At 38.3% G+C, this 14,259-nt stretch overlaps 1 protein-coding gene across 3 annotated transcripts in view; it reads right to left on the bottom strand.

Moving 5' to 3' along the window:
• The window catches only part of CPED1 (cadherin like and PC-esterase domain containing 1), a 159,106-nt gene that overhangs the window by 9,279 nt on the left and 135,568 nt on the right, over positions 1 to 14,259 (bottom strand). For 2 of the 3 annotated variants that reach the window (XM_080393906.1, XM_080393907.1), the window contains exons 18-22: positions 12,714 to 12,850; positions 2,985 to 3,205; positions 2,625 to 2,726; positions 2,331 to 2,418; positions 378 to 524 (exon numbers count right to left, since the gene is read on the bottom strand). In XM_080393906.1, coding sequence (XP_080250032.1) covers positions 378 to 524; positions 2,331 to 2,418; positions 2,625 to 2,726; positions 2,985 to 3,205; positions 12,714 to 12,850 — 695 coding nt within the window. Of the gene's footprint in view, positions 1 to 377; positions 525 to 2,330; positions 2,419 to 2,624; positions 2,727 to 2,984; positions 3,206 to 12,259; positions 12,279 to 12,713; positions 12,851 to 14,259 lie in introns of those variants that run through there. The other variant, XM_080393908.1, reaches the window with a different exon arrangement.

Below are 14,259 nucleotides of genomic sequence, written 5' to 3'. Positions count from 1 at the left end.
AACCTGCGAGGCTGGGGTATGGCAGAAAGGTAAGCTGACGCCATGCAGAAGCACTAAGGATATATAATGCATAGCAAATAATGTAAGAACCTGGAAACTTTGCAACATCCTTTTATACAGGTTACCTTTGCAGATGGGCATGCTTGTTTTTATTTTGAGGAATCACCACAACAGCAGTTCAGCCCATCCTCAATGGCACTGCACTCTGAGCACTGAGGGACAAGTGCCACCATACAAACTGCTATCTCTGCAGGTTTTATTCAGACCTAACTTTGAGTCACGGATACAAACCTTATTGCATACCTTTTTGTTTCTAAGCACCTGACAATTAAAATCTCTCTTAAATACCTGGGAATGATATAAGTTTAAATTATTACCTCGTGGAAATGGCAGCCACATTTTCCTTGCAGGAATTCTTTGTAACGTCCCATGGTGATGACAAAGGTGTCAACAACTTCATAGCCAAAATTTTTTGCTGTATCCAGAATAATCAAGTTTTCATTCCACAAGTTTTGCACTTCTGCCTGCATTTCAGACCAAATATCACAACGCCTTGTCAGAAAGAGTGTTTAAAGGTTATTGTATTCTGCCATGGAAATGCATAGCAAAACTGCATTTTGAATAAAGCAGTTAGGTTATACTCCAGGCATTAATTACTATAAATTCACTCTTGAAAATAGCTGTTACACCAAGACTGTTATAGATTTTTGCAGAAATTATAATTACTGTTCCATAGTTGTGCAGCTTCCTTCATAGGAAAATTCCAATATTATTTAAAATATAATTATTGGGTAACTTTTTTATATGTACTTAGCTAATACGTGGTGTAATTCATAAAAAAAAACCCTGTTATAAAGTTGTCTGTAACAAATGGTGAAGTTGTTCCTGTAAAGAAATTTTCAGCTTCAAAAGGAGTATAGGGCCACGGACATCTTAGAAATGGTTATGCTGAAGAACAGGTTATTATTTCTCAAGATGCTGCAGAAAGGCCAGGAATAGAAAAAACGTTAGCCATAAATTTGGCAAAGTGGTGTGTTTAACTCTGCAGATAGAAAGGCTTTGAGAGTAGCTGGGGTAATCCAGAAGTCCAGAGCACCCAAACCACATGGGCAATTTGGCATACAATTCCAATATTGAAAGGGAAAAGAATGTTGGTTATGCACTGTAGTTGATTTCCAGAGTTTTATACATTTACTGGATGAGAAACTGAAAAAGGTAGTCCTGGGAAGCCTCACCTACCTTTGATCAAAGTTCTGCTTCTTCCTAGGACTGAGTTCTACTAAAAGATATGGCAGGAGCTATGACAATGTTTCTTCATGCCAATGGTTTCCCTACTGTAGCCTAATTTGATCATCCAGGTAAAGGAAATAAGAAGACATTCGGTAGAGACGAGGCAGATATAGTGCTAACGTAGACAGAAGGAATGGGCAAAATCTGACAGGGCAGTCTCCGCAGAAAAAAAATGGTGAGAGTAGCAGTAAGTCGCACACTGAATACAGCAGTGTGTTATGGTTGCAAAAAGACATGAACGCTGGTCCCCAGTGTGATAGAAGTGCTGGATGTAAACTATGAAAGCTCATAATTTTCTCCTTTCAACACCTGTGAGTAGCTGGAGCATTACATGCAGTGCTGGTAGGCATCATCTACTCTGTTCTGCCCTCTGGTGCTTCCCAGCCCGGTCTCATCCGTGCATTTTTTAACATGTTCAATAAGGAACCACCATCCAATTGTAAATAAAAATATGGAATCAAATGAGTTAGACAGCACATAGAAATGAGCCCATCTGTTGCTCTGAGAGTCTTGGATACTATTTAAACTGACTGTAACATCCAATTAACATACCAAAACCAGGCTAGATTCACCGGCACATTCCAGCTGCTCTGTAATGTTCTGGCTTCATAGGCTGGTTAAGATAGATGTATGGTGAGCCATGTGATGCAGCCAGGTGAGTGAACCCGATCCAGCAGCAACCACGGAGGGAGCCTGGGGAGGGACTTCGCTTGACATGGTGTGAGGAGCAATCTGCCTATCCCCCGCTCGATTTCTCAACTTTGGCAGCAGGACTAATATGGGAGCTTCTTCTGGTTCTTGGGACAGCTGACTGAGCACAGCATCTCAAATGGCATTCTGATTGCAGTGGAATCCATTAAATAAGGCAAATTGGTTTGAATCCATATTAGTAAGCAGTATGAGCAAATACAAACATTAATCTTTCTTTGATCCACTCAAAGCTTGCTCAGCAGAGGTAACATATTTTGACCAGAAAGCAAAATTGTTGCTGAAATGACAAGTCTTCCATGAAGATGCACTCTAAATGTACTGAAGCTTACCTGTGATAGAGAATGTATTCCATCCACTGGGAGGTGAAAGCCCATCCCTATGGATTTAATAATTACCAGGATATTTGACAGATTTTCCCTGTTTGTTAAAAAAAAAAAAAAAAAAAAAAAAAAGAGGATTTTACTGAACAGACACATCAAAAGACACTGCATTTTTATTTTTTCAAAGCCACTTCAGTGCACACCCATGAGAAAAGAAATGAAATGTTTGTATTTAAATTTTTTTTATGTTTCTCATAATATATCATATCAAGACTTGTAATAACACCAAGTACATAACACTACCTGTTCAACACCTTTTGGATAATTTGCAGGTGATTGGAATTAAGCCACTGAACGCCACCTACAATTAATACAGTCTGGTCTGTGTTCTCCAGGGGACGTGATCTGAAACCCAGAAAAGAAAACCAACACATGTTGCTTTAAAACAGATGGCAAACATTTCAACTACATTGCATTGCATTTCAGTGAACTGTATCTGGCATTCTGATCAGAGGCCTGATGTAATTTTCTACTTTTTTTCAGTCACAAAATATGGTCTGCACACGTTATGTTTGTTTACTGACTTTAATTGTAAAATATGTTAAACACATTTGCGAATAGAATGAGCATACAAACAAGCCAGCAATAGAGTTTGTACGGTACCTCTGCAGCAGTTGTTCTAGTGCTTTTTCAAAAGTCGGTCTCTGGTTTGCATTCATCCAAAACTGGGGGTAGTAGGAGTAACTGATAAATGTTTTCCCCTCATTGATATTATGATAACATTTAACATCATGAGTCTTTTGCCATTCCTGAAGTGTCTTATTCACTCTTTCTATTAGATAGTACATCATCCCTCTGTTAGTTGAGTCACCTATAAAAAGAATCTTTGGATTGAAAAAAAGATATGACTTAGAAGTTGTACACTCCAAAATCCAAAATCTAAGAAAAGAATACAGCTAGTCTGGAAGCTTTTAAACCCCTTCTCATAATGTTCAAGAAATGCGTCTGTGAGCTGCCAGTTCTCCAGCCCTGACATTTCAATACTAACAGCCTCCTTTAGCAAAATCTGTGTGATCTGATTAACGAAAAGCTATATTACATGCCTCAAAGATGAAAAGTACAGGTTACAGATGGCTAAAGCTGCACAGTTAGCCCTGTGTTTTTGCTTAAGTTTATATTTACTTCCAGTTGCTAGTACAGAGCCTCTTGCGATTACTTGCAGCTTCCTGCTTTCATTCTCCGTTTTTTCATGTGGTTTGTTCCTACACAGCACATCTTGAATAATGGCTGTCTTCCATAAATGTGATTCATTAGAATTTACACCAAAGTAACATACACACATAAACACACACAAATAAATGCATGCAGCTGCTGCATTATTGTAGAGATAGAGTCTTTCTGCAATTTCAGAGGGGGGAAAAAGGTTTGGTTTGGGGTTTTTTTGGTAGTTTTTTGGGTTTGTTTTTTTGTTTTTGTTTTTGTTTTTGTTTTTGGTGAAGACAATCTGAATATATTAGGGTAGACTTGGCATGTGTGATGTGACCACCAGGAAACATCATGGCCTGAAGGGAGTTAGAAGTGCTGTCAAGATGACAGAAGTACTGCTAGTATAGCAGTCTTCACTGGGCTGCTCTGAACTTGGAAATAAATGAAGAAGTCAAATTTGGGCTTGCTCCTACTTCTTTTGAATCCCCTGACAAATCAAACATCTCTGTATGGGGAGATGACAGACCTTAACATGTAGGGGTTTTTAATGTAATTGCCCTATTTTTACTGGCTAGGACTAGCATTTCTTCCTGCTGAAGACAATATGTAAGTAGTGACAAGAGTCCAAAGGGGAGAAGAACCCAGGTTCACTGTGGTATGTCAATGATACTGTGTGTGTAATCATTTATTACCACAGTCACCTCAGCCAGAAATCCACATAGAGGAGCACAAATGTAAAACTGAGAGCCAGAACCCCCTTAGAGTTGTAACAGAGTAAACAGTCCTGTTCCCTGCTCAGCCGTGTGCTTCTCCTACCTTCTCTGCTGCTCAGGGTAGTTGGCACCCTGTAAGGCAGGTTTTTGTTGTTCAGTGTTTTAATTTGATGTGGTTTGATGCTTTACCACTTCCAACTTGAATATTTGGTTATGCGAATTAAATTCAGACTGCATAAGATTACACGTTGAAGAGTACGTTTCCAAAGCTTCTTTTAGAAATTTTATGTGGTGAAAGCATCTCGGACTCCTCTCATCTAATACATGTCTATTTATCTATTCCCTTCAGAGTTTTAGGAACTAATTCCAGTTCCTACTGTGAAACTATTTTGGTTAAAAATAAGGCACAACAGTGTACCAGTGATGGTTCCCACAGAACACAAGCAGTTTCAGGTGAACATACCCTGATCTGGTGGCAGGGCCAAGAATGAGCATGACAATGACTTGACCTTCCCATGCCTCACTCACGGTGAGCTGCAGATAAACCCTTTATAGATTATGTATGGTAAAAAAAAAATTAAAACAAGCACTGAGCACATAGAGGCTCTTTTGCCTCCTGTCCTGGACCTCTCAAAGCTGCTTTAATAGAGTAAATTCTTGAACAGCTGGTTTCATGCTTGTAATGCACAAACACTTCTCTCAGATGCAAGGGGATTTCCAACTCTTTTCACATTGTGTCAGAAGAAACTTCTTTAAACCAAGCATAACATGACTCACAAAGTCAAGGATGCTTGGATCCTTGGAAGGACGGGTTGGAAATTCTCTCTTTCCCTCTATGACAGACACAAACATGCAACATTTACAATTAGGAAGACATGCCATGCTTACAATATGCTCTAATTCTAAAGTAAGTTAACTTGAGGTTTTAAACAACAATTCTTTTAACTTGCGAAATCTGTCGATCTCACCAGTCTGCCTGTATCCCTATCTCTTTAAATCTCCAATTCATAAATTCGTTACTGTAGTATCTAAATTTATATCTATTTAAAAACCAGTTCTCAGATACTAGCAGGCAAGGTTATTAGCTTGGAATGTGGGTTACAAAGAACACATTGTTTTCTGTAAAAACACAAAGCTATATTAGCAGAGTAACAAACAGGCTTTACCGGTTTACACACATAAAGCTGTTGGTAGAACATGCTAGATTATTTATCTTCTAATAACGTGATATCATTTTGTCATCATTACACATGGGGATTTCTAACTGCAAAGGAGCATATTCAGCTATTAATTACACTGATTTGGCAGATGTAGCATTTTTATCTCACTCTTCATTCTACTGTGACTAGGATTCTGATAGATATTTTCTCCTTCTAACTGTATTTGGTCTATTCTCATCTACCAGTGACTCCAAATAGCAGAACTACATCTTTCATGGAAAAGAGGGAGAGAAGAACCATGGCCAAGGCCAATGAATGTGATGCACAGATGTCTTAACTTGCCAACACTGCATTCTCTAGCAATTTAAGTGTGAAGTGTCATTCTAGATATTTCCAAAGTCTCAAACATTGCAGAGCATCATAGATGGAGATCAACTCATCCGTCCCTTCCCCATTTTTTTTGCTATGTCCAAATTAGAGCAAAACATTCCACACACACATACCACCTTTACACCATTAAATACTTTAGGCATTGTAGAACTTCAACATTTCTGCAGCTACACACCCACACAAGCAGGGGATCCATGAATCAGTTTTCAAGTCTACCCTGGGGGTTCTCAATGGCCAGGTCTGCAGATGGGAGGGCACTATACGCAGTCATGGAAAACCAGTACCAGGAGAGACAAGATAGGTACGAACACATCTTAAAGTGGCAATTCTAGTCTGTAAACGCTGTGATGCTGGGCACCATATGAAAACATCAGGTGGGCCTTTAGAATAGTGCTATTGTTGTCCTGTTCTGAAAACATGAAGAGGGTGACAGGAGTCAAAGCAGAGTCCTTTAGAGCTGCCAGTATAACTGGTTGAAAACTGTAACTGTTAGGGCTCAGACATACTTAAATACCATCACAAGACTCATGAGACTGCACACAGCCCGTCTCTGAAGGAGTATGTTCTAAGTCTTAGAACACCTCCAATTTTACTCTTAAGTGGGCTTGTTAGGAGGAGGTAAAGCAGAAGGTCAGGAAATAGATCAGACAGATAATGCTATTGAGTGTCTGAGTGTCCATCTGGGAACATCTACTTATTCCTAGGAGAAAGTGTGGATGGGCAAGGATGAGTCAAAAATGAGACAGATGGCAACATCACACTGTTGAGGAATACAGGTTGTTTCACTCTGGAAATAAACCCGAACACTCAGAAACAGGTCTGCTAAGAGAATCGTCAAGACTTGATGTAAGTGGGGAACAGAGAAATGAGCCAAAGTGGACTTGTGGTTGTACAGAAAGCCAGATCAAAAGTGTAGGTCATCCTCAAAGATGTCAGTCAATTATAGCAACCATATTTGCTTTTAGTCAAGAAGTCTGTTCACGTAGGTATGAGCCATACCAAGACTGTATCACTGAAATCAGGCAATTCTGTTAAAATCCAGATATGTTTATAAAACTAGAACTGCAGTATGTGAAACCTATAATCCCTGCTCTCTAGCTCTGATGCAGAGCTCTGAAGTCTGTTTGCAGTTGTTACAGTAGGGTATCAGCAGTCACACTCTGGAGACTTGTGTGTGCTGGGATTTTGAAGGGAACGTCCTCCCCTAAATCCAGGAGAGATCTCAGATGTAAAGAGAGCTGTGCATTCCTACTAATCCAGTGCATCCCAGCCTGGTGGATGCCTAGCACATCACCAGCAAATCTGCACACATAGAGCATCCATTCATTAAGAACTTGTCTGGATCCCACTTCTAACTATTGGTTCAAATGTGCTGTAAAACGTCTAAATCCTGGAAAAATAAACAAGTTTTTCTTTTTCCTAAAAAAAAGCAAGGTGGAAGAAGAGGACACTTGTAGGTAATCTCACCTGCTTTTCAAACTGCCCTTGTGCAGACCTGGCCAAGCACATTTTCTTTTGGTATGCAGGCAGTCAGAAAGAATCTTGGAGTCCACCTTTCATAAGCCAGCTTCATTTTCAGCAAATGCTTAGAAGATTCAAAGGCTAAAATAATTAGTGTTTAACCCAGGAAAAAAACTTTTATGTCATTCAACTAACCCAAGCGCTTTGATGAATTAGAATAGTCATTCAACGTAATTGAATGTGTGGTTGCTATGGCCACATTTATTTCTGTAGACTTGCGTGAACTTAATGTAGTTGTGTGTGCCATATCGTTTTTAATAAGATTTGAACCAAGGGCTCTAGGGACGATTCTGTATTTAGCTCTATGACAACAATGAGCAAAAATGATGGCTCAGGTGTGCAGATTACGCCATATCTCATTTTCTTTACAGTCTGGTGCAAGGCTTAGTCATGTACTGTTCAGGTCAATGGGGCATTTGTCTGCAGGACGACTAAAGGATCAGACATATGTAAGGTTATAATTTTATCAGACAAAGAACAACACTTTCACATAGACAGATGTTTGCAGTGTCTTCTGTTGCAAAAGTTTTGTGTGAAAAATTCCATTACAGCTTAAAGACTTTAAAAGATTGTGTAAGCATAGTGGAATTCACTTCTTAACCAAACCTATCATTATAAATTAACCACACTTAGGAAATTTAAACACCTGTAAGTCCAAAACACTACTTAACTCTAAAATACTATTAAGAAATTATAAGTTAAAATTCCTGTTTTAACAGCTGAATTTTAAGTACTTCAACAAATATTGCCTTTTCATATTTCCTGTCCTTAATTACACATGACTCAATGGTACTTTATTATAACACTAAACTCTGAGTAGTATTTCTTAATGATACACAAAATACATATTCTCCCCTGCTATTGAGGCCAGCTTTCTACATGCTGCTAATTGGTTAAATAATTGCCTGTTAGAACTCCTTTTTCTTCATCCTTTTTTTAAAGTTCTTGTACAAAAATCAAAGCACCATGTCTTCATGGAATTGTATAAATCTTACAGCAAAAGCTCATTAATTACAGGGGATTTTGTTGATTATTGTTAGCAACACAGATAGGATATTTTTATTATGATTGCTAATTTCTTTGATTCAGTTTTGACATAGATGTAGAGTTCCTTAAGAACAACAGAGCCTGCTGCATCTTGTTACCCTTAGTTAAGAGTTTAAAGCAGAGAAAAAAGACTGCAGATACTAAAAGTGGACTGAATGAAAATCTACACAGCTAAAATCACCTTAGCCTCAACACTTCAGAATTTTCCTGTTTACTGTGTCTGAAATACAAACACATGACTGACTAGTCTTGCTAACACATCATAAAGCAAAATAAGGCCTCATAAACCGTTTTTGTGGATGTATATCCTTTCTCATACCTCCACCAATCTGAATGTTATTGTTTCACTACAGGTGGTCTTATGTTTTTACAAAACAGTGTTCTGGTTTCAGCTGGGATAGAGTTAATTTTCTTCCTAGTAGCTGGTACAGTGCTGTGTTTTGGATTTAGGATGAGAATAATGTTGGTAACACACTGATGTTTTATGTGCTGCTGAGCAGTGCTTATACTAAGCCAAGGACTTTCCAGCTTCTCCCTGCCAGTGAGGAGGCTGGGGGTGCACAAGAAGCTGGGGGAGGGGACAGACACAACCAGGACAGCTGACCCAAACGGGCCAAAGGGACATTCCATACCACATGGCATCAGGCTGAGCAATAAAACTGGGGGGAGTGGGCTGAGGGTGCTGTCCTGCTGCTCGGGGACTGGCTGGGCATCACTTTGTGGGTGGTGAGCAATTGCACTGTGCATCACTTGTTTTGTGTATTCTTTTATCATTATTATTATTTTCCCTTCCTTTTCTGTTCTATTAAACTGTCTTTTTCTCAACCTGTGAGTTTTACTTTTTCTGTCATTCTCTCCCCTGTCCCACTGCAGGGGAGTGAGCAAACGGCTGTGTGGTATTTAGCTGCCTGCCGGGTTAAAGCACAACACACAGAAACAGCTTAGCTCAAACACAGTTTTATATGCACACAAACTAAAATAACAGTTAATGATGATGTGAAATCAATTGGAAGTCATAGCCAGGGAAAATGAAATTGTTACAGAGAAAGGAGATGATAACTTTAGAGATGAGCTCTGAAAAACAAATCAATTTTAATGTAAGACATGAAAGCAGTCTGGAGTTAGAAAACAAATCAGAAAGCGTTTTTGAGGATTATTTATGATGCAGATAGGCAAGAAGTGCTCTGTTTGGGTGACCATAAACATATTTCAGAAACATTGACAAATGGATAAAAGAAATTAATGAGCAAGAGACATATCTGAATACTGCATTTTACTGTTCTATGAAACACGAGGAAAACAGAATAATAGCAGTTAAAGATACAGTTGATCTTGGATGTGCTGCATTTCAGCCAAAATGAGTATTCACTTTACATCTTTCATCAGTTGCTGAAGCACATTCAGATCAGGGACATGGCACAGCAGTGGTTAAATCATTGCATGCTTCCCTTCACATTCATTAAAAGTAGCAAGACAAGTAGGCTTTTTTTCTTTCTCTCTTTTTTTTTTCCCCATATAAAGCGCCTTTTTTTTTTTTTTTTTTTTTTCACATAAAGCTAATAGGGAAGCATAAGAAAACAGCCTGCAGTTAATCATACTTGGAATCCACAGTGGCATAGAGATTAACACCTCCTATTTAAATGAAAAGACATAGTCATGTACATTTATATTGTTTATGATGTCTTATCATAATGCTTTTAATTATAAGAAATAAAGCCAGCAGATCAGAACCCTGAAAACAAATTATATTTTTTCCAGGACAAAAACTAGAGACTTCAGTCTAGTGAAATACAAATGTTGCTACTTGCTTTACCTGTGGCTCCTGGTGAAACCTTGCATGACTGAGTTTTTTATGAAGGTATTCAGAAGTGAAATTGAGTCATAGAGGGATGTTAGTGTTTTGATGAAAGGTATGATGTCATACACTACAGACATACATGTCTCTGCTTTCCTGAGAAAGGATTGGTAGATATGTGAGGTGTATGGAGGTTTTATTGCCTTAGTTCAGAATAAACTTTGAGCAAGAATTCAGATGTAGATCATGATACATGACTTCTTTTGTAAAGGAATTTGAACTCCAGAGAGGACATTTACACAAGCTGAGTATTCAAAGTGTGGTGGCATACGAAAAAATCCCAGAATACAGAGGCACACAGGTTAGTTGAGCCCGTTTTGAGAAGTCATCACACAAGGGAGTTCTGTTGTTAGCTAACTTCAGCAAATGACAATACAAATCTAACAGCATTCCAGATCATCTCAATGCCCTCATTTGGGTTGATGATTTTTGCCCTTGTTCTGCACTCTTGTTTTGTTGTTTTTTTTTTTTGTTGGGTTTTTTTTTCAGTCTTCCTATATTTCCAGCATTGAAATTTTCTGCTTATTTTATTATGGAAACTGTGATGTTGTTAGTTTGAGAAGTTAGTGATCTCTGTAAAGCTTAAAGACAAGATATATAATGGTTTGAAACAAATATCACAAATTAGGAAATATAAATATATATAGATGGCTATCAAAATCTCTTGTGTAGTAAAAATGTATTTGTTCATAAGAATTATATCTTGCTGGTTACTTAATACTCCCTTATAAAAGATTCAGGTTGCTTAAACATATATAATAGCATATAATACAACCGACAAGCAAAAATCTCTTTCAGAATCAGGACCTCATCACCCAAGCAGAGGACTATTTTTGTTCATCTGACTTAGCTATGAAGAAAGTCTGAGCTCTTAAGTTTTACTGACATGAGGGAGTTGTCCATGGTCTATGTTTATTTAGTGAAAGAAGAAAAATGCTATTGCAAAATGCCACAAAAAGTTAAAACCACTGCAAAGTGATGACAAAAATAACATCAGAATGGAAGATATAGGAGAAACATACTGAAAGGGGTACATGTGTTAAGTTATGACTTTAAAAGAATAAACCAGTTACATAGATATCTGTGTAAAAGGAACAGGAGTGATTCAGCAGATTTCTACAGAGCAGTGAAGGTTATCAGGCAATGACAGAAGACTTTTGCGGAAGTTGCAGAATGGGAAACAAGTGCAATTAGTTTTACAGAGATTTTTCTTGCATGGTGTTAATGTAGATCACATAGGATCTGGCTCTCATCTGGCACTAGAACAGATCAGTGACTTCAGAGAGTCAGAACATAGTGGGATTTGAATTAGGAAATCAAGCTCACAAACATTCAATTCGTACGCTTGGTTTTAATGGACCCTTAACACAGTCCTGTTTTTGACACTGGGGAATGTGAGTGATCAGAATGAGGAGGTGGGAATGTCAGCATAATCCTCCCAGCAATACCCTGGAAATCCACTTCCACAGCGGCATACTGTTCCTCTGATATCCATCAACTGTCTGACCAAAGCATGTTTGCTTTTTGCAGCAGCCTGATGTCTATGGAAATTAAAGACCAAAGCAAAACTATGACATTCTTCTGTATTTTTTGCTGTGGTCAATCCAGAAGTGCTTGTTTTGTACATGAGGAGCAAATCAAGCTTCTTCTTTGTCATATAAATGATTTTTTAAAATAAAAATATGTGAGGAGAAACCCACAGCTCTATAGTAATGGAGAAAACCACAGGCAAAAATAAAGCCAAATGGCAATGAAGGATTTTGTGCAGGACAAGAAATCAGCAGAACAGAAAGAGGAAATGATAATCAAAAGACTATTATTTTTGTATTTGCCTATATAGAAATGGTCTCTGATTTTATCAAAATTCTGCTTTTAGTTACTATTTTCTTACCTAGGCAATACACTATAAAAATTTTTAGAACAATTAATTACTTACTTTCTGGATACTTGTATCCTCAGTAAGGTACCTGAGCCTCAGATCAGAGCTCTCTCTCAACAGTTTTACAGTCATAGCATGCTTATTAAGAAGACCTTGTATTTCCAAGCAATCACCTTAGAAGCTTCACTACAAGAAAAGAATGTGCAAGAAGACTTGGTAAGATTAGTGTGCACAAGCAACGCCATGCATTAGGTATGCAGCAGAAGAAACCCAAGTTGCATGTCAGGTGTGAGACAAACTGTGACAGCAATGCGCATCCATCCTCCATTTACAGTTCTTACGTACTCACTGCAGGTCTAACTGGTAACCACATACACCGTAGATCTTGAAACTCCACTGGTGTGACCTATGCGAAATGGCAGCAGACAACTGTGTCTGCATATGAAGCTAAATTATGGATAGTGGTTCTTTTTGTCCCTGTGGATTTTCCATCTGAATCTTTTCCCATTTATAATAAAAGGATTTTTCTTACACATCAATCGTAACAGTGTTTTTAAAGCTTCAGGAGACTAAATACCCAGGTAAATAAAAATCAATAAAAATGTCAAATCTGTTACATACCTTTCTGCCCTCCATACATCGCTGGAGCTCAGGCTTGGAGAGCACCGAGTACTGGCAGCCATGGGGCTGCCACGTGATTTCTCTCCAGTCACAGGTCCTGTTGTCAGAGCAGCTGAGGCAAGGGACGATCCACTGCCCTGGAAAACAGCAACGGGGTGTCAGCACCTCCTCTGTATTTTTGTTAGTAGCTTTATTATACAGCAAGCAAAGTATTTTTGAGCATTTTGTCATGGGGGCTTTCACTAAATTAAATGCCCTCCAACCCTTTGAAGAGATTATCTCCTTCCTCTGTGGCAAGGGGTTAAAGTGAACCGTTATCTAAAGGTGCAAAGTGGATAACCAGGTTCTGGAGTAGGAGGTTCTGTTCCAGCTGAATATTCTGCTCAGGTGGGGAACCAAGGGCTGAATTTAGACAATTCCTCTTTCTTGTAGCCACCAGTGCTGACCACTGTGAAACCCTTCCTCACACTGTCCCTTCCTTTTGCCTCCTGGCCACCCCTGGGGCCAGGCATGCCTTGGCTCTCCAAGATTTCTATTGCCACTTGTGGATCTTGCCCTCAGCTCCATCTGCAGCCCTTTTGCAATCCAGGGCTGAAGGCTGAAGGCTCCTTCCTAGCTTCCTAGCAGTGATATGAAGAGACGGAGAAGTGCAAGGTCTCAGTTAACACAACAGGTGCCATGCAAACACCTTTTATTGCATTGTTCCTTTTGAGTGACAGAGCAGGGACAGAATGGTTGATTGGTTTGAGGTCTGGACTCAGAGACTCCCACTACTGCAGAGTTCTTCATAAATTATGGGAAAGTTGTTTTGGGCAGCGGTAGTTATTTTAAAATTATATGAAAACTGAGCAGTTTTTTTCCCGACATTGTAATTTTTCATTCAATCCAAATACATGAAAGTTCTGGCAATGTCTACAACATCTGAGACCTCTCATTTTATAGAATATTTTCCTGAACATTCCAGACATTTATGAGCTGATCTGGTTTTACATAATAAACTAAAAAAGTAGAACTATATAAAATAAATACTGAGGAGCTGAAACAGCTGAACAATAAAAGTTTAAACTTTGGCAACTGAAAGTGATAAGTACCTTTTGAAAAGCTTCTTTGAAATTGATTTATATTCACCAGCTCTCTCGCTATATTAAGAAAAAAATAGATCCATTTTTGGCATATACTAAAGGTTAGTGGCAAATGTAAAAAAAAATTAGAGGACAATGATATATGAAGATAAACTCATGCTTATAGGAAGCACTGACATTTAATGCTAACAGAATAGTTGCAGTTTTTAAATTTACATAGATGTGTGTAAATTTATGCATTTTTAATCCAGTTACAAACTTTTCCTATTGTAATTTCCCAACCGTCAATGCATTCTTAACCTTCAAAAATAAGATTGTACTAAAAGTTAAAATTAATCTGATATAAAAAGAATAAGACAATTAACACTGAAAAATTGCAATCAATATTACTTTGGAAATACAGCTTATTTTCTATTGCAATTATGAGTTGCTTTCCCCCCATTTATATAAGGTAGCAGTACACA

Source organism: Falco punctatus, assembly GCF_963210335.1.
Source record: "Falco punctatus genome assembly, chromosome: 6".
Classification (NCBI taxonomy): Eukaryota; Metazoa; Chordata; class Aves; order Falconiformes; family Falconidae; genus Falco; species Falco punctatus.
The sequence above is the reverse complement of the archived record's forward strand: the minus strand, read 5'-3'. Positions and strand labels throughout refer to the sequence as shown.